This window comes from Salvelinus namaycush, unplaced genomic scaffold (assembly GCF_016432855.1).
Source record: "Salvelinus namaycush isolate Seneca unplaced genomic scaffold, SaNama_1.0 Scaffold174, whole genome shotgun sequence".
Lineage (NCBI taxonomy): Eukaryota > Metazoa > Chordata > Actinopteri > Salmoniformes > Salmonidae > Salvelinus > Salvelinus namaycush.
The window spans coordinates 223,589-242,344 of NW_024058497.1; the positions used below are offsets into that span (position 1 = coordinate 223,589).

The 18,756-nt window shown below is 43.7% G+C and overlaps 1 protein-coding gene across 1 annotated transcript; it reads right to left on the bottom strand.

The window, feature by feature from the left end:
- Nucleotides 1-770: 770 nt before the first annotated feature.
- LOC120037508 (threonine--tRNA ligase 1, cytoplasmic-like) lies at nucleotides 771-17,807 on the bottom strand. The gene is made up of 18 exons (XM_038983540.1): nucleotides 17,648-17,807; nucleotides 16,910-17,085; nucleotides 16,194-16,308; nucleotides 15,949-16,070; nucleotides 15,411-15,519; nucleotides 14,890-14,954; nucleotides 14,677-14,755; nucleotides 11,058-11,204; nucleotides 10,704-10,802; nucleotides 8,004-8,170; nucleotides 7,753-7,915; nucleotides 7,114-7,251; nucleotides 6,597-6,674; nucleotides 6,394-6,494; nucleotides 2,235-2,336; nucleotides 2,059-2,131; nucleotides 1,106-1,220; nucleotides 771-989 (listed from the first exon to the last, which is right to left on the bottom strand). Exons 1-18 carry the CDS (start codon nucleotides 17,729-17,731, stop codon nucleotides 847-849), a joined length of 2,076 nt encoding a protein of 691 aa, XP_038839468.1. The 5' UTR covers nucleotides 17,732-17,807; the 3' UTR covers nucleotides 771-846.
- Nucleotides 17,808-18,756: the final 949 nt, after the last annotated feature.

The window sequence follows — 18,756 nt, forward strand, 5'->3', positions numbered from 1 at the left end:
AAGCTTCATTCTTTGGCCTGTTCTAAATCGCCTGACCGTTAATCTGTGTGATTGGAACGTGGAGCCAAGTCCAACCTCTCCTCCTCTGGTAATGCTCACGGTCTGGTCCCCCACTTACAGTGTCTGGCTCTAGGGACCGATACACACCAAAAGCCCCCTGGCCTGAACCCAATTCAACTCCTATCGGCCTCCCTCTCTTTCTGTCTCGGCAGTGAAGTGCTCGCGTAGAACTAAGCACACAAAACCGCCGCCTTTGGCCAATAGCCGTTTTGTTGAAGAGGTTCTTTGTCCAGTCTGTTTGATCTGTGACCCCCCCTCCCGGGTTATAATGCCCCCCCTCCTCCCTGTCTCTCCTAGCTGTTCTGTCACTGTTGTGACTCATGTCCTTTCCATTCCGTCGCTCCCTCTCTCAATTAAAAAGAGGGAAAAACTTCAAACCTTCCGACCTTCGTTCTGCCTTTCCTGTTTCCACTAAACACAGGGCTCCCTCTCCTATTTTAGTCAAATCCCCCCACGCTCCCTGCGTATCCTACCCTTTCTTATTCCAGTCTTTTAAAGGTAGTGATGACAGTCTTACGTAACAGGGCTGAGCTGATTTGAGTATTAACAACCAATCACAGCTGTTGCCTGAAAACCCTGATAAGACTCCTAAAATGGATGTCTCTCCAACCAGTACTGCACAATTAAACACACCAGCCCCATTAACATGACCATGTCCATAATGTCAGTTACACACACGCACGCACACACAGAAAAGATGTCCAGAAGAGTTTTATAATTTAAGTAATTATATTTTATTACAAAAGTACAGTGAGCAATTCTTCATCCACAACAGGTGTGTGTGTGTTAGAAGTCATCCTGGTTGCTCCGTGTGTCTCGTAGGTGTGTGAGTGATGCCAGGACCTCCTCTGTCGGTCTCCTCCCTAGCTGCTTCCCCCCTCTGGTCCTTACACTCACCGTGCCACTCACACACTCCTTCTCACCTACCACTGGGGACGCACACACACACAGAAATAAACAATTATTGAATCAATATGTTTACAAGCTGTGTCAGTTTATTTTGAATCTACAGTTATCTAATCTGTGTTCACCCACGCACTCTTACCAAATATGTAGTTGTACTGGGCCAGCTGTGCAGAGCGGATCTTCTTATTTAAGGTGGCACCCTGGTCATTATCCGCGTCAGCCATGAAGCCGGCCTCGTGGAACTGTCGGACCACCTTAACAAGAGCAAAACACACATCACTCACAGTGGTGGTAGAGGAGACAGGAACCAGGCTACGGTAGAATAACAGTAAGGACGACACCTTTTAAATTCCACCCTGAGGGCCGAGACACTGGTGGCTGTATTACCTGGCTATGTATCATCATGACAGACCCCAGATCAGCAGTGTTGATAGATTCTCCTCCCCTGGGGCTACATACGCATTACATACAGGAGGATGTATTGGCAATGTTGTGACTGGCAGACTTTTTACAAGACAAGTCAAGAGAGAAATAGGAGCCGTGTCCTGATAAAGGCCTCAGAAACATTACATGTCTATATTCCATGTTATCTCCTGTGTCTGGTCTTACCTGCTGCTGGCTCATTCATCATGTGGCAGATGGAACTTGTAGAATATATTGATATGTGAGTAGTGGCATGTACGTGCGTAGCTTTGTTTCATTGTTGGTTCCCATGTGTTAAATAAACGAAAACCTGATCACAAAATTAACCTCAAATCAAGTCCTTTTCAGAGTCATGATGAACCGTGTATGGGTACAGTGCTGGATTAGCCTTCGACCTCTGGAGTCACTGAGGGGTACAGCTTTTGATGTGTGCTGAGTCATGTTGTGTTTGGTCACGTGTGTGGGTGTATGGGGGGTGGGTTTGATTTCAGCCTGCAGTACAAGGGCCATGTGTATAATGTGTCTCAGAGCAGGAGTGCTGATCTAGGACCAGTTTCCTGCTTTCCATTTAATCTTAAGAATTGAGATCCAAAATTGACCCTAAATCAGCACTCCAAATCTGAGACGCTTGATACATATGGCCCCAGATCTGATTTTATGAGTCCTAACCTGTTGCGCATATGACTCAATACCTCCCCCTACAGGAATAATCATGACCTGCGCTGGAGACAACCACAGAGGCCTGAAAGAGACCGAAAGGAAAGAGAAACTGAGTGAGTAAGAGAAATGTGGGTAACCAAAACGGTATCATTTTAGATTAATCCAATCACAGACACTCTTCTCACCATTTCCCCCCAAAATTCTCAGCCAATATAGCGATCATACGTTCCAGTGATCCCAGAACAGCTCTGTGAACCATCACTGGTCTGTGGGTCTCTCCATCCCCCCTGAGAGCGAGAGAAAGGGTGAAAGAGAGCGAGAGAGAGAGAGGGTGAGGGAAGAGAGAAAGATGTGGTGAGAAAGGGGTAGAGGAGAGGAGATCACTTCAGTCTTAAAGCTACAATAACAAAGCGGACACCCCACCTCTGTTTTGGTAAAAAGTTAAGGGATGAACCTGGAGAAATGTAACCACTGTGAAATTCAGAGCTATTGATGCAAGGACTGACCATCCATGATATCAACATTTATTTAACCTTGTTATGAGGCTATACAGTGTTTATTTGTGTTGTTTACAAACATTGTCCAGTGTCTGTTCTTTTGCCCAGTCTGAGATATGGCTTTTTCTTTGCAACTCTGCCTAGAAAGCCAGCATCCCAGAGTCTCCTCTTCACTGCTGACGTTGAGACTGGTGTTTTGCGGGTACTATTTAATGAAACTGCCAGTTGAGGACTTGTGAGGCGTCTGTTTCTCAAACTAGACACTAATGTACTTGTCCTTTTGCTCAGTTGTGCACCGGGGCCTCCCACTCCTCTTTCTATTCTGGTTATAGCCAGATTGTGCTGTTTTGTGAAGGGAGTAGTAAACAGCATTGTACAAGATCTTCCGTTTCTTGGCAATTTCTCACATGGAATAGCCTTCATTCTTCAGACCAAGAATAGACTGACGAGTTTCAGAAGAAAGTTCTTTGTTTCTGGCCATTTTGAGGCTGTAATCGAACCCACAAATGCTGATGCTCCAGATACTCAACTACTCTAAAGAAGGCCAGTTTTATTGCTTCTTTAAATCAGAACAATAGTTTTCAGCTGTTCTAACATACTTGCAAAAGGGTTTTCTAATGATCAATTAGCCTTTTCAAATTATAAACTTGTATTATCTAACACAACGTGCCATTGGAACACAGGAGTGATGGTTGCTGATAATTGGCCTCTGTACACCTATGTAGACATTCCATTATTTATTTTTTAAATCCGCCGTTTCCAGCTACAATAGTCATTTACAACATTAGCAATCTCTACACCCTATTTCTGATCAATTTGATGTTATTTTATGGAAAAATGTTCTTCTTCCAAAAACAAGAAAATTTCTAAGTGACCCCAAACTTTTGAACGGTAGTGTGTGTGTGTGTGTGTGTGTGTGTGTGTGTGTATATACAGTTGAAGTTGGAAGTTTACATACACCTTAGCCAAATACATTTTACACAACTCCTGACATTTAATCCTAGTAAAAATTCCCTGTCTTAGGTCAGTTAGGAACACCACTTTATTTTAAGAGAATGTGAAATGTCAGAATAATAGTAGAGAATTATTTCTTTCAGCTTTTATTTCTTTCATCACATTCCCAGTGGGTCAAAAGTTCACACACTCAATTAGTAGTTGGTAGCATTGCCTTTAACTTGGGTCAAACATTTTGGGTAGCCTTCCACAAGCTTCCCACAATAAGTTGGGTGAATTTTGGCCCATTCCTCCTGACAGAGCTGGTGTAACTGAGTGAGGTTTGTAGGCCCCCTTGCTCGCACACGCTTTTTCAGTTCTGCCCACAAACTTTCTATAGAATTTAGGTCAGGGCTTTGTGATGGCCACTCCAATACCTTGACTTTGTTGTCCATTTTGCCACAACTTTGGAAGTATGCTTGGGGTCAATGTCCATTTTGAAGAACCATTTGCGACCAAGCTATAACTTCCTGACTGATGTCTTGAGACGTTGCTTCAATATATCCACATCATTTTCCGTCCTCATGATGCCATCTATTTTGTGAAGTGCACCAGTCCCTCCTGCAGCAAAGTACCCCCACAACATGATGCTGCCACCCCCGTGCTTCACAGTTGGGATGGTGTTCTTCGGCTTGCAAACCTCCCCCTTATTTCCTCCAAACATAACGATGGTCATTATGGCCAAACAGTTCTATTTTTGTTTTATCAGACCAGAGGACATTTCTCCAAAAAGTACGATATTTGTCCCCATGTGCAGTTGCAAACCGTAGTCTGGCTTTTTTATGGCGCTTCCTTGCTGAGCGGCCTTTCAGGTTATGTCGATATAGGACTCGTTTTACTGTGGATATAGACTTTTGTACCTGTTTCCTCCAGCATCTTCACAAGGTCCTTTGCTGTTGTTCTGGGATTGATTTGCACTTTTCGCACCAAAGTACGTTCATCTCCTCCTGAGCGGTATGACGGCTGTGTGGTCCCATGGTGTTTATACTTGCGTACTATTGTTTGTACAGATGAACGTGGTACCTTCAGGCGTTTGGAAATGGCTCCCAAGGATAAATCTGACTTGTGGAGGTCAAAAAATAAAAATAATTCTGAGTTCTTAGCTGATTTCATTTGATTTTCCCATGATGTCAAGTAAAGAGGCACTGAGTTTGAAGGTAGGCCTTGAAATATATCCACAGGTGCACCTCCAATTGACTCAAATGATTTCAATTAGAAGCTTCTAAAGCCATGACATAATTATCTGGAATGTTCCAAGCTGTTTAAAGGCACAGTCAACTTAGTGTATGTAAACTTCTGACCCACTGGTACAGTGAATTATAAGTGAAATAATCTGTCTGTAAACATTATTGGAAAAATTACTTGTGTTATGCACAAAGTAGATGTCCTAACCAACTTGTCAAAACTCTAGTTTGTTAACAAGAATTTGTGGAATGGTTGAAAAACAAGTTTTACTGACTCTAACCTAAGTGTATGTAAACTTCCAACTGCAACTGTATGTATGTATGTATGTATGTATAAACACTCAGCAAAAAAAGAAACATCCTCTCACTGTCAACTGCGGTTATTTCCAGTAAACTTAACACGTGTAAATATTTGTATGAACATAACAAGATTCAACAACTGAGACAAACTGAACAAGTTCCACAGACATGTGAGTAACAGAAATGGAATAATGTGTCCCTGAACAAAGGGGGGGTGTCAAAATCAAAAGTAACAGTCAGTATCTGGTGTGGCCACCAGCTGCATTAAGTACTGCAGTGCATCTCCTCCTCATGGACTGTACCAGATTTGCCAGTTCTTGCTGTGAGATGTTACCCCACTCCTCCACCAAGGCACCTGCAAGTTCCCGGACATTTCTGGGGGGGGGGGAATGGCCCTAGACGCGAATCCGACCATCACCCCCTGGTGAGACAAAACCGCAACTCGTCAGTGAAGAGCACTTTTTGCCAGTCCGGTCCAGCGACGGTGGGTTTGTGCCCAAAGGCGATGTTGTTGCCGGTGATGTCTGGTGAGGACCTGCCTTACAACAGGCCTACCAGCCCTCAGTCCAGCCTCTCTCAGCCTATTGAGGACAGTCTGAGCACTGATGGAGGGATTGTGCGTTCCTGGTGTAACTCGGGCAGTTGTTGCTGCCATCCTGTACCTGTCCCGCAGGTGTGATGTTCAGATGTACCGATCCTGTGCAGGTGTTGTTACACATGGTCTGCCACTGCAAGGACTAACAGCTGTCCGTCCTGTCTCCCTGTAGCGCAGTCTTAGGCGTCTCACAGTACGGACATTGCAATTTATTGCCCTCGCCACATCTGCAGTCCTCATGCCTCCTTGCAGCATGCCTACGGCACGTTCACGCAGATGAGCAGGGACCCTGGGCATCTTTCTTTTGGTGTTTTTCAGAGTCAGTAGAAAGGCCTCTTTAGTGTGCTAAGTTTTCATAACTGTGACCTTAATTGCCTACCGTCTGTAAGCTGTTAGTGTCTTAGCGACCGTTCCACAGGTGCATGTTCATTAACTGTTTATGGTTCATTGAACAAGCATGGGAAACAGTGTTTAAACCCTTTACAATGAAGATCTGTGAAGTTATTCTGATTTTTACTAATTATCTTTGAAAGACAGGGTCCTGAAAAAGGGATGTTTCTTTTTTGCTGAGATTGTAATATATATATAAAATTCATTTATAAGTCCAAAAATGGATGCAACAACTTAGGATTCTAGCTTTAAATTCCCTCAGTCTAATAACGTTGCCAGCCATGTGCAACCCAATTAAATGTACCATCAGTTAGATAAGAGCAGAAGCTGCATCAGGGAACATCCCAGAACACACAGGTTGAACTGACATAGATGAGTGACTCACCCCACATACTGCAGGTCAAATCTGATTGGTAGCTGGAAGTCCAATTGGATGGTGGCACACTGGTGCTGTCGACCAATGGCGTCCTTGATCTGGATGTCAATCTAGGACAACAGGAAGATGTGTGAGTGTTGATAACATGGCTCTGTTCAGGGCGGGTTGCAGCGTTACACAACGTTCAGACAGAAGGGTCTTGTGTAACTGACCTTTGGCCCGTAGAACGCTCCATCTCCTGGGTTGAGCTGCCAGCGCTCCCCAAACTGCTGCAGACTCCTCTCCAACTGCTGCTCAGAGAGAAAGAGACAGAGAGAGGTAGAGAGAGAGGAGAGCGGGGGGGACAAGAGGGAGGGGAGTGAAAGAGGGAAGAGGGGAAGAAAGTGGGAAAGAGAAAAATGGAAAGAAAGGATCTCATTTCTTCATTGAGCTTCTCCTCTCTGTGTTAACTTCCTGAGCTTTACTCCACAGAGGAAGAGGCAGGGAGCATAGACAGCAGCCACAGAACAGACAGGGCTTTGAGTTCGTCACATCCACATGGCCATATATCAACACTGATTGGATAAGTGTCCGTCATTATGATTACAATAGAGGCTGTGTGCTGGGATTTATAGACATCACTTGTGGGACAGTAAACACACATTTACACAGCTGGCTCTGTGTGTGTACATCTGTCTGTAAGTTGTGTCTGTATGTTGTGTGTGTGGTGTGTCGGTGTGGTGTGTGTACCTGCTCAGCGTGGTCCCACAGTGCAGGCTCTCCCAGGCAGGGTGTAGGTCGGGTGGAGAGGAGACAGTGGAAGGAGAATCCAAATACTCGATACACACTCCTCACAAAGTCCAAACACGCTATGATCTCCTCCTCCAACTGACAGAGAGAGTGTGTGTGGGGGGGGGGGGGGGGGGGGGGGGGTACAGGAAGGGATTGGGGGGCAGGAGTACAGCCAGAAAGGAGGACAGAGTGATGGAGACAGAATAGAGAATGTAAATCCAATATTGTAAAAGACAGTATAAATAAACAGATGTGAAACTGGAGAGTCCAGGGCTTTCGGGGTTAAGGGTTAACTTAGAGATGAGTCCAGAGGTTAAGGGTTAACTCAGAGATGAGTGAGGAGGAACAGTTGATGTATTGACTGCTCCAGTGATTGGATTAGCCAAAGTGGAAAACAAACCTCACAATATCATGTGAATCAGTGTGTGTATAAGCATAAGTGTGTGTGGTTTAATGGGAAAGGGAATCATTGGGGGAGTCAGGGATACAATCCCACTTTCTGCTGTCCTAGGAATTCCAGGGTGGAAAATGTGAGACAAAAATCCCAAAAGGTTCAAATGACAGGAATCGTGTGTGTGTGTGTGTGTGTGTACACACCTGCTCAGGAGTGCAGAAGATGTGTGCGTCGTCCTGGCAGAACCTGCGGACCCGGGTGAGACCACCCAGAGCGCCGGACAGCTCGTTCCGATGCAGTGCCCCGAAATCGGCCCAACGCAACGGGAGCTCCCTCCATGACCTTACACGCTGCTCAAACATCAGACTGGAACAGAGAGAGCTGTTATTGAGATGTCCTGAACAGTGTGTGGGGCAGAGTATGAGAGAGAATGTAGGGGTGTGTGTGTTCTCACCAGTGTGCAGGGCAGTTCATGGGTTTGAGTGCATAGGTGTGTGTGTCACCGGTCACAGTAAACATGTTTTCACTGTAGTGTTCCCAGTGACCCGAACGCTCCCACAGTGCAGTGCTGTATAGAGTAGGGGTCACAACCTCATGGAAGCCACGCCTCCTGTACTCAGTCTGGGGGAGAGGGGGTGGAGAGAAGGAAGGGAGGGGTGGAGAGAAAGGGAGGAACAGAGGGATGTAACAACTTAATAATTACAGACAGAATTCTTCTCTGTGCGTGTGTCATCCAGGGTTATTTGGAAAACAGACAGTCACAGTGTAGTAATTGGGGTGATTTCCTGACTACAACAGGAGTGTCCTGAGGTCACCGTCAGGGTAAAGATGTCTGAATGAACGGCTGTGTGTGTGTGTGTGTGTGTGTGTGTGTGTGTGTGTGTGTGTGTGTGCACACGGAAGCGTACTTGGCTGATTGTCTTGGCCATTCTATTCTAAAATCATAAAAATTACAAAGGGGGTGTTAATAAATTCACTCTGGAGTTCCAGTGTGCTCAGAGTGCGCTCTCGGCGTTCGTAAATTCAGAGTGTTGTCAGATTCTCCATTCGTAAATTCAGAGTGTTGTCAGATTCTCCATTCGTAAATTCAGAGTGTTGTCAGATTCTCCATTCGTAAATTCAGAGTGTTGTCAGATTCTCCATTCGTAAATTCAGAGTGTTGTCAGATTCTCCATTCGTAAATTCAGAGTGTTGTCAGATTCTCCATTCGTAAATTCAGAGTGTTGTCAGATTCTCCATTCGTAAATTCAGAGTGTTGTCAGATTCTCCATTCGTAAATTCAGAGTGTTGTCAGATTCTCCATTCGTAAATTCAGAGCGTTCCACTCTAGGAGCTTTCAGAGTACACACTGGACACCCTGACCGAGGAGTAGGGTTGATCGAGCGTTCTGAACTCACAACGGCAGTTAATCCCTCAAGCTAACTGTCTAAAGTTGGCTAACTTGCTAGCTACTTCCAGACACAAATGAGAGAACACCTCACACTGACCATTTTACTCACCCTAGCAGAGCTGGTTAGGCAGTTTGCATGTTATCCAGAGTGTTGGTGACTAACTGTGCTGCTTGCAACAATTAAATAAAGTTTATTTGACAACGTTTACTTACACCGGTCATATTCAACGGGTGTTGCGCGTTCGTTAATTCATCAGTTATTCTGCGCTCTGGCACACTCAGACGAGAGTAGATAGCCAGAGTGAATTAACTAACACACCCTAAGTCAACCAAAGCAAAGTTGGTAGAATGTTTGAATTTGGAATGTTTGGCTGATAAGAGTAACAGTGTTGATTTGAAACTTGTTCTATTTCCTTGCCATGGTCATTCTATTCATAAGAATACTTACATTTGAATATGATGATCTCACAATTGAAAAGAGCAACTTTAGAATGTTTGATAGGCACCAATGTTGATATGGAACTGTTTTGGTGGCATCAACACCAAGACGAGGGACTTGTTTCTGCCAGAGCCATATATGAAGATATTTCTGCCAGGTATTAAAACAGCTGACATGTTAGCACCTTATTCTTGACATGATGCTGATGTAACAATACGAGAGTGTCTCTGACAGTTCCCTATGAAATGACCCGCTGTAAACAAACAAAACAGTGCAGCGATTAGCATTTGGGATAATGTGTATCCAAGTCGGTATTGTGTTTGTGTCAACAAATTGCATCTTCATCGGTTTTGAAAACTATCAGAATTAAACAGCATAATGTGGAGGTGTCAATTATCACTTAGCAACGGCTATAGAGGAGAAAGTGGTGCTCTCGGAACGTGCAGACAGAGACCACATTGGCCCAACTCTCTAGACTGTTTACTCTGGTTTCTGCCATCTTAGATTATCAAGTTTTCAACAACGCGCTTCTACATCCAGCGATTTCACCCGTCTGTAACATGGATGGCACTGAGACATCAGTATCTTCCTGCAAGACCTTCAAATCCCATCATCAATGGTGCGAATCATGGTGTATTCTCACGAAGATTTGGTTCATTGTTGAGTTTGGTGTACTTCTCAACATTCCTTGTTTAGCATGCATTTGGGTACATATAGAACTGGTTTTGTGTGTGAATTTAGGTCTGGTCCTGACCGAGTTTCTCAGAGATCTTGTAGTGTGAGTGGCACTGGAAGCCCCTAAACATGGCCAGCTGCTGGCATTACAACCAGCACCTGCCTGAGCAGGAGAAATGACATCTGTTTCACAAGCACATGGAGCTGAAGCGCAAGGTGGAGTTTTACAGGAGAGTTAGGAGGGGGTTTTACGAGCAGCGTGTGAGCTCAGGGCCCAGTTCTGGATTTGGCCTGTCAGATAGTGTTAAATGCATAGAAATAGAATGAATAGAACTGGACTCCTAATTCAAGTTAATGGTTTGACCATTCTATTTCTATGCATTTAACACTATCCGATAGACGAAATACAGATAGACAACTTGTGAAAACTGGGACCAGGAGACCAGTTGCATTTTTCTGATGGAGAAACTACAAGCCATTCCGGGGGTGTTGGAGTTGGCTGCAGAGATAGGTTTCCTGTGAATATCTGATCTATTTTGTAGAAGCAGTAGCTAGTAAGATAGGATTGGTAAGTTAGTCTATTTTATATCAATAAAAATAAACAATATTTCAAGCATAAAAATTGTGATGCGTCTGTGTGTGCGTGTTACCTTGATAAAGTCAGCGAGTGTGTTGTAGATGTGAGCTCCTTTAGGCAGGAAGAAGCAGCTTCCAGGACTGACGTCATTAAAGAAGAACAGCTCCTGGTCCTGGAGGCAAAACACACACACACCTCCCCCCATATCAGTATACGCTCCATTTGAGACACCGTCGCACTTGCCTCACAGTTAGCCAAGATGCTAAGCTAGCCTGCTAAAATAGGTTCGTTCGTTAGCAATAGTTTCTACACTACTCGGCTAGCTACAGTAGCGCTGCCGTGCCAATAATAACCTGTCTCCAGTTGTTTATATTTCTATGCGTATTGGGCCTAGATCTTTTTTCTTCCCTCTCCCCGTCAACCTCACCTTGCCGATGCGTCTGTGGTCTCTCTTCCGTGTCTCCTCCTGTTCCCTCTCCCACTCCTCCCTCTCCCTCTCTCCTGGGAAGGCCACACCCATCACACGCATCACGCCTGACGTGCCAACAGGATTGGTCAACGTTACGGGAGACACCTGAACAGAAAGAGGGGGGACAGAGAAGACAGAGTGTGACAGAGAAAGAGAGAGAGAGTAGCAGAAAAGAGAAATATACTGAACAAAAATATAAAAGGCCACATGTAAAGTGTTGGTCCCATGTTTCATGAGCTGAAATAAAAGATCCCATAAATGTTCCATACTCATAAAAAGCTTATTTCTCTCCATTTTTGTGAACAAATTTGTTTACATCCCTGTTAGTGAGCATTTCTCCTTTGCCAAGATAATCTATCCACCTGACAGGTGTGGCATATCAAGAAGCTGATTAAACAGAATGATCATTACACAGGTGCACCTTGTGCTGGGGACAATAAAAGGCCACTCTAAAATGTGCGTTGTGTCGCACAACACAATGCCACAGATGTCTCAAGTTTTATAGGGAGCGTGCAATTGACATGCTGAATACATTTTCTGGCAACAGCTCTGGTGGACATTCCTGCAATGTTAATATCTCTACCATAAGCCGTCGTTTTAGAGAATTTGGCAGTAAGTCCAACCAGTCTCACAAATGGTAGTTTAAGGTATCTGTGACCAACAGATGCATATCTGTATTCCCAGTCATGTGAAAACCATAGATTAGGGCCTAATGAATTTATTTCAATTGAATGATTTCCTTATATGAACTATAACTCAGTAAAATCTCTGAAATTGTTGCGTTTATATTTTTGTTCAGTATATATAGTAAAAATAAAGAAAAACCCTTGAATGAGTAGGTGTCCAATATATACAGTACCAGTCAAGAGTTCACACACCTACTCATTCAAGGGTTTTTCTTTATTAGTACTATTTTCTACATTGTAGAATAATAGTGAAGACGTCACAACTATGAAATAACACATGACATTCTCTCAACCAGCTTCACCTGAAATGCTTTTCCAACAGTCTTGAAGGAGTTCCCACATATGCTGAGCATTTGTTGGCTGCTTTTCCTTCACTCTGCGGTCCAACTCATCCCAAACCATCTCAATTGGGTTGAGGTCGGGTGATTGTGGAGGCCAGGTCATCTGATGCAGCACTCTCTCACTCTCCTTCTTGGTCAAATAGCCCTTACACAGCCTGGAGGTGTGTTTTGGATCATTGTCCTGTTGAAAAACAAATGATAGCCCCACCAAGCCCAAACCAGATGGGATGTATCGCTGCAGAATGCGGTGGTAGCCATGCTGGTTAAATGTGCCTTGTATTCTAAATAAATCACAGACTGTCACCAGCAAAGCATCCCCACACCATCACACCTCCATGCTTCAAGGTGGGGACCACACATGCGGAGATCATCCGTTCACCTACACTGCGTCTCACAAAGGTGGTTGGAACCAAAAATCTAAAATTTGAACTCATTAGACCAAATTACAGATTTCCACCAGTCTCATGTCCATTGCTCGTGTTTCTTGGCCCAAGCAAGTCTCTTCTTCTTATCGGTGTCCTTTAGTAGTGGTTTCTTTGCAGCAATGTGACCATGAAGGCCTGATTCACACAGTCTCATCTGAACAGTTGATGTTGAAATGTGTCTGTTACTTGAACTCTGTGAAGCATTTATTTGGGCTGCAATCTGATGTGCAGTTAACTCTACTATACTTATCCTCTGTAGCAGAGATAACTCTGGGTCTTCCATTCCTGTGGCGGTCCTCATGAGAGCCAGTTTCATCATAGAGCTTGATGGTTTTTGCGACTGCACTAAGGCAGTATACCTGTTAATTAAAATGCATTCCAGGTGACTACCTCCTGAAGTTGGTTGAGATAATGCCAAGAGTGTGCAAAGCTGTCATCAAGGCAAAAGGGTGGCTACTTTGAAGAATCTCAAATATAAAATATATTTTGATTTGTTTAATACTTTTTTGGTTACTACATGGATTCCATATGTGTTATTTCATAGTTTTGATGTCTTCACTATTATTCTACAATGTAGAAAATAGTAAAAATAAAGAAAAACACTTGAATGAGTAGGTGTGTCCAAACTTTTGACCAGTAGGTAGTGAGTATTATATATATATCCCAGCCATCTTTGTTCCATAGCCACCATTTTGGAACCACTGCTCTACAGATAATGGGCAGGGGCTGCGTTTCCCCTTGGGACAATAAAGATTGACAGGATTTTACTTGGCGGGGGCAGGAAACTGGTCACTGACAATCACAACATCCTGTGGCTATTGCTCTCCCAGCGTGGAAAGTGGAAATTCCATTCTGACCAGTACAATACCAGTATGGAAATTCCACTTTGAAAGCAAACAGTAGTGCTGAGCAATTAACCGAAATGTTGGTTTTTAAAACAACTAATTGACCAATGTCAGTTCAATTATTTGAATTCGATTTAGTTCATTATTTTTTCTGTGAGCTCGATGCGCAGTTTCTCTAGAGCCAAACCAGATCATCAAACCGAAACCGAACAGACCTCAAGCAGTAATTGCTCAGCACCAGCAAATAGGTCATTGTTGGCATCACGGGCTACCAAGCTACAGTTCTAATGCTTCTAGGAAAAAAACAAGCAGCATTTTGTTTCGCAGGTCTTCCGTGTGACATGTTGTTCTGACTTGTTAGTCTCCAGTGCGTCGTTTAACTGGCTAGTGACTGCCAAGTGATTGTCATTTACCAGTAAGGAATTTCCAGTGTGACCTGTGCAGTCCCAGAACACATTAGTATCAGGAAGAGGTCAGAGTTAATGGCTATAATGCATGGTAATGTCACAGCCCATGTTATGAGTTAAAAAGTAACCAGGTTTCCATCGAACCTTTTTATGCGAGTAAAGCACATGTTGGATAAAAAAAAAAATCATGACAAGCCAGATGGAAACAGCAAATTTGTCGGTGAACTTTCCAAATGTAGACAAAATACGCTTGACAAGGTGGGATCTTTTAGTGTCTAAAATTAAAATGGCAGTGGAAATGCTTTTATGTGCAAATATTTATATAATAACCATCACAACGAAGTAAACTTGGAGTCACGCGATGACAAGTCTGTGTGGTCCTCCCACTACGACACGTCAGGAAAGCATGCAGTTTACTAGAGTACAGATGGAATAAGTCATTATGAAGTTCAGGGTGGTGAAAACACAAGGTGGTGAGCTTGATGCTCCTTTCCAAATACAAATACTGTATCAAGGATCTGATGCTTGGCTGCCTTTTGACAACAAAAAAAGAATCGCGCTCTTTTGTCCATAATAATCTCATCATGTAGGCTATACACACACTATGTGCCAGCTGTTGGCTACAGCACACGTGCCAGGACCAGAGTGGGAACATTCGCTACATAACTCAACATGATTTGTGACAAAACCATCAGTAGAGATGAAAATGCAATGGAAACCCATTTAAGTGTTGTTTTTTATCCTGTACATTCAATTTTTACATCCAGCGTAGTTTAGATGTCATGAGGAGAAGACAAGAACTGTATATTCCTCACTGAACTGATATGCAGACAAGGCAGGCAGGCAGGTTGACACACACACAAACACACATACCTGCAGCATCTTGAAGACCTTGAGGAGACCAGTGTGAGGGAGGAGAGGACCATTGCAGACTCCTATGCTGTCTCCACACCTGATCCACACACGGAACAGGAAGAGATGGACATGTCATCCTAGTGTACAGTCATTTCTCCATAAAAACAGACCATGACTGTAACATTACCATGTGGTGTCTTTTATCAGGCTGTGAGATGCTGAGCAACAAACCTGTAGACTGTGACAGTAGGACCACTCATCTGTTCTTCAATCAACTGGAGTCTCAGAGCATTGTCCTAGATGAGAGAACACACGCAGTTAGTACACATACACACTAGTGTATCACAGCCACACCCCTTGAATTACAGACATTCCTAGATGACCATTACAGCCAGAGGTTAAAGACAACACATGTAAACAGTCATTCCACAAGCTGCTACAGGTAGGAGCAAAGCAACACACCTACATTCTAGAATACTGTGGGCCATAACCGTAATGCCATCTAATGTCTCATTCTGTACCAACTTCATACTATCCCTGCGTCATTACACCGACTAACCAAACACTAAGCCAAATACATTTAGTGCAGGTAAGGTACAAAATAGTACTGGTATTGATCCAAATGCCTGTTTCCAACCACAATGGCTATGTCCTAAATGGCACCCTATTCCCTATATAGGGAACTACATAAGAAATAGGATGCCATTTCAGATGCAGCCAATGACAGACAAACAGGGCCAATGACCTCTGACCTGGAAGAGCTCTGTAACTTCCTGCCTGTTCAGCTCCAGTCTGGAGAGAGGAAGCTTCTGGCCAGCGGCCTCCTTACATCTCTCCTCTAGCTCAGCTAGGGACAGGGCACTGGGAGAAAGACCAGGGGTAAGTACTGTTTCTCTGTGTATATAGTGCATTCGGAAAGTATTCAAACCACTCAACTTTTTCCACATTTTGTTACGTTTCAGCCTTATTCTAAAATTGATTCAATAGTTTTTTCCCCCTCAATCTATACACAATACCCATAATGACAAAGCAAAAACAGATTTAGACATTTTAGCAAATTTATTTTAAAAAACACAGAAATATCCCATTTACATGATAGCTCCTCCCAGGGGCTGTTAGAGAACAAATGCATCCTTCCCTCCCTCCCTCAAAGCAGCTTTTCTGTCTTAAAGGAGTGTCATAAGGTGAGGCTGATGGTTAGTGGGGTAAACTGTAATGACTAGGTTGCTTTGGATAAAAGCATCTGCAAAATGGCAGATATTATATTACAAAGAGCGGGAGATGTCTTACCTGTTCTCCAGGAGGTGGTCACAGTAGAGGCCGGACTCTGACACGCCCTCTCTGCACACATCCACCCCAAACACCCTCTCTAACACCCACCCCACAACACACGCTCCTGTCCTCCACACCACCTGGGGGAGAAAGGGAGAAAATGAAAGAGATGAGCGAGAGGGGATGAGAGAGAAGAGGTCAACCTCTGCCACATGTAAGATCTTCTATTGGGTTAGATGAATGAGAATGTCCTTAGTAAGTACCTGTTTGCCCTCTGTGGTGTAAAAGCCTAGCAGCTGTAGTTCACAGTCAGCCTCCAGGGGGCGAAGCAGCTCCCACAGCTCTCCATTCACCCTGCACACCAGAGCACCTTTCACACTGCACAGACATGGAGAGTTGGAGGGTTAGAGACAATGTCAATATGTTTGCTTACACCTATCCAATTTCACCAAATTCCAATCTGAAAGCAAAGAGATTGGACACATAGGTGTCCCAGGGACTGAGAAAGGCCTGTAGGACTCTGCAGGGAGTTACTAAGCCTGCATTTAGACAGGCAGCCCAATTCTGATATTTTTTTTCCCACTAATTGGTCTTTTGACCAATCAGACCAGCTCTGAAAACAACCTGATGTGAAAAGATCTGATGAATCAAAGGACCAATTAGTGGAAAAAAATAAGAGAATTGGGCTGCCTGTCTAAACACGGCACGTGTTCTGAGGGATAAACGGTGCTTGAATTGGACAGAAGCTCAATGGAGCAGAGTACCGGCACCTCAACATTTCTGCTGCTTGAGTTCCTGCACCTCTTATAGAATATTATCTCAAAAGTACTTCAGAGTTCCTTTACCTAAATATAAAACAGTACCAGCACTCAAAATAAGTACCAGCACCTATTGAATTCCAAGTCAAGCACTGGGGATAACCCTTCCCTGACTTTTAGGATTCTGAATAACACATAACACACACGTCTGAGAGGCTAACCGTGCGTTTTGAGCGATGATTGAGGGCGTGGTCACGCCTGTGGTGCCATTCATCGTCCTGCCATCAGCCAATCGGACGCTGAAGGCCTGTTTCGTGGCGCCGCTTGTCCTCTGCTGTCCCTGCCTCTCTCTGAGAGACTCAAAGACCCGCACACGCTCAGACAGAGCAGGGGATGCCTGTATATAAAGGCAGAGGGGAAATGAGGAAATGAAGAAATGAGGAAACAAGGGAATAGGAAAGAAGAGAGCACAGGGGTCATTATGAACAACAACAATACAGACAAGGGTATCATACTATTACCATGTAATCGTTTTAAATCAAATCTTAGCACAATGTGGCATTCATAACAAAACGTATGGTATTATGATCATACATACATTAGTAGTTGCATATTTCAGAGAGAACCCAATAAAATGCTTAATTGAGAACTGTCCCCTCCCACCAAACACCCCTAAAAAAAATTATAACCATGTGGTCACACACAAAGACATCACAGTTTACAGCGCAGTCTTGTTTGGCCGTCAGAACACATTCAGGGCTATTCATTGATCCATCCAATGGTTTGTCAGAGGACACGCCCACATCTATGTACCTGAGCGGTCATAGGACAATGCTACACCACCGATTTGGAGAAGGCTGGCTACACAACCCAATGATACTGTACTCAGCAGGCCAGTACAGCTACATTTCATAACACTACATTTCATAACAGAAAACGGTTTAATAAAGGTTGCACACCTTGCTAAAGGGCCTATGACAGTGAAGCACTGCCCGAACTGACGACCGACAGACGGGAAACCGTAACATCACGGTCACGAGCATCCTTAATCTACCGAAAACTTTTCATAATCATAACATTTCACACTCGTTGTCCCTTACACTGCAAGCGGCCATAATACCGGAAGAATGAAGTAGATGGGGAAGAAAAGTGATTGGCCAGTAAGGGAAGAGGGCGGAAACTTGACGTTGGCAAGTGCGCGCACGTCGGTGAGCTTCAACAATGAAAGCGCGCTCACCGTTCATTTATACACCTCAGTGGCGCCCACTAATCTGTACTTAACATTCGGATAGATTAGATCACTTTCAGGTACACGAGAATAACTTCACAGCATGAATCTAAAACCAATTATCCATGAAAATGACCTGAATCTATTTAACATAGGTATGCTCAATTCCTACATTTTGTCAAATTACGCCCAAGATCAAGAGTGGAGTGTTCAAGAAACCCATCCCAACATGAGTAGATCACTGCATCTGTGCAGCGCCTGAAGAGAATTGATCAACGGTGAGGCAACCGGGTTGGTCCCTGTGAGAGCCAGCAAGTAACACACATCCATTCATTGATTGGCCGCATGAAGAGAGAGGAACAGCAGAGAATATTGTAGCTCAGAGCACCGTTATTAGGCTATTACACACACATAGCTCAAAAGTACTCGCCTCTGATGTGGGGCAGAAATTAGGCTACTTTCAACAGACTTCTGGAAGGAATAGTATGAATAGCCTATTTCGTTTACATTGTTTTAATATAAAGTAGCATATAACTAGGATTAGTTTGAGAAGCCTTGCCACTGGCATCTCAATTCGTACATTCAAAACACCAGTAACGAGCGCATGGTGATATAGGGTTTCGTTATTTCTTTCTACATAAGGTATATTGGTTCAAAGCTCATAGTGGTTGTAGACGTCTTTGTGTATAATAGTTAAGACATAACTTGGTCATTTTATTTTACCGATATACACGTAAATATGCTTTCGTTTATCTACATAAATGTAAATAACTTAAGTAAAATATACTTCAAAGAGTTACATAGTGTTGATGTACTAACAAACGTCAATATGATTTGAGA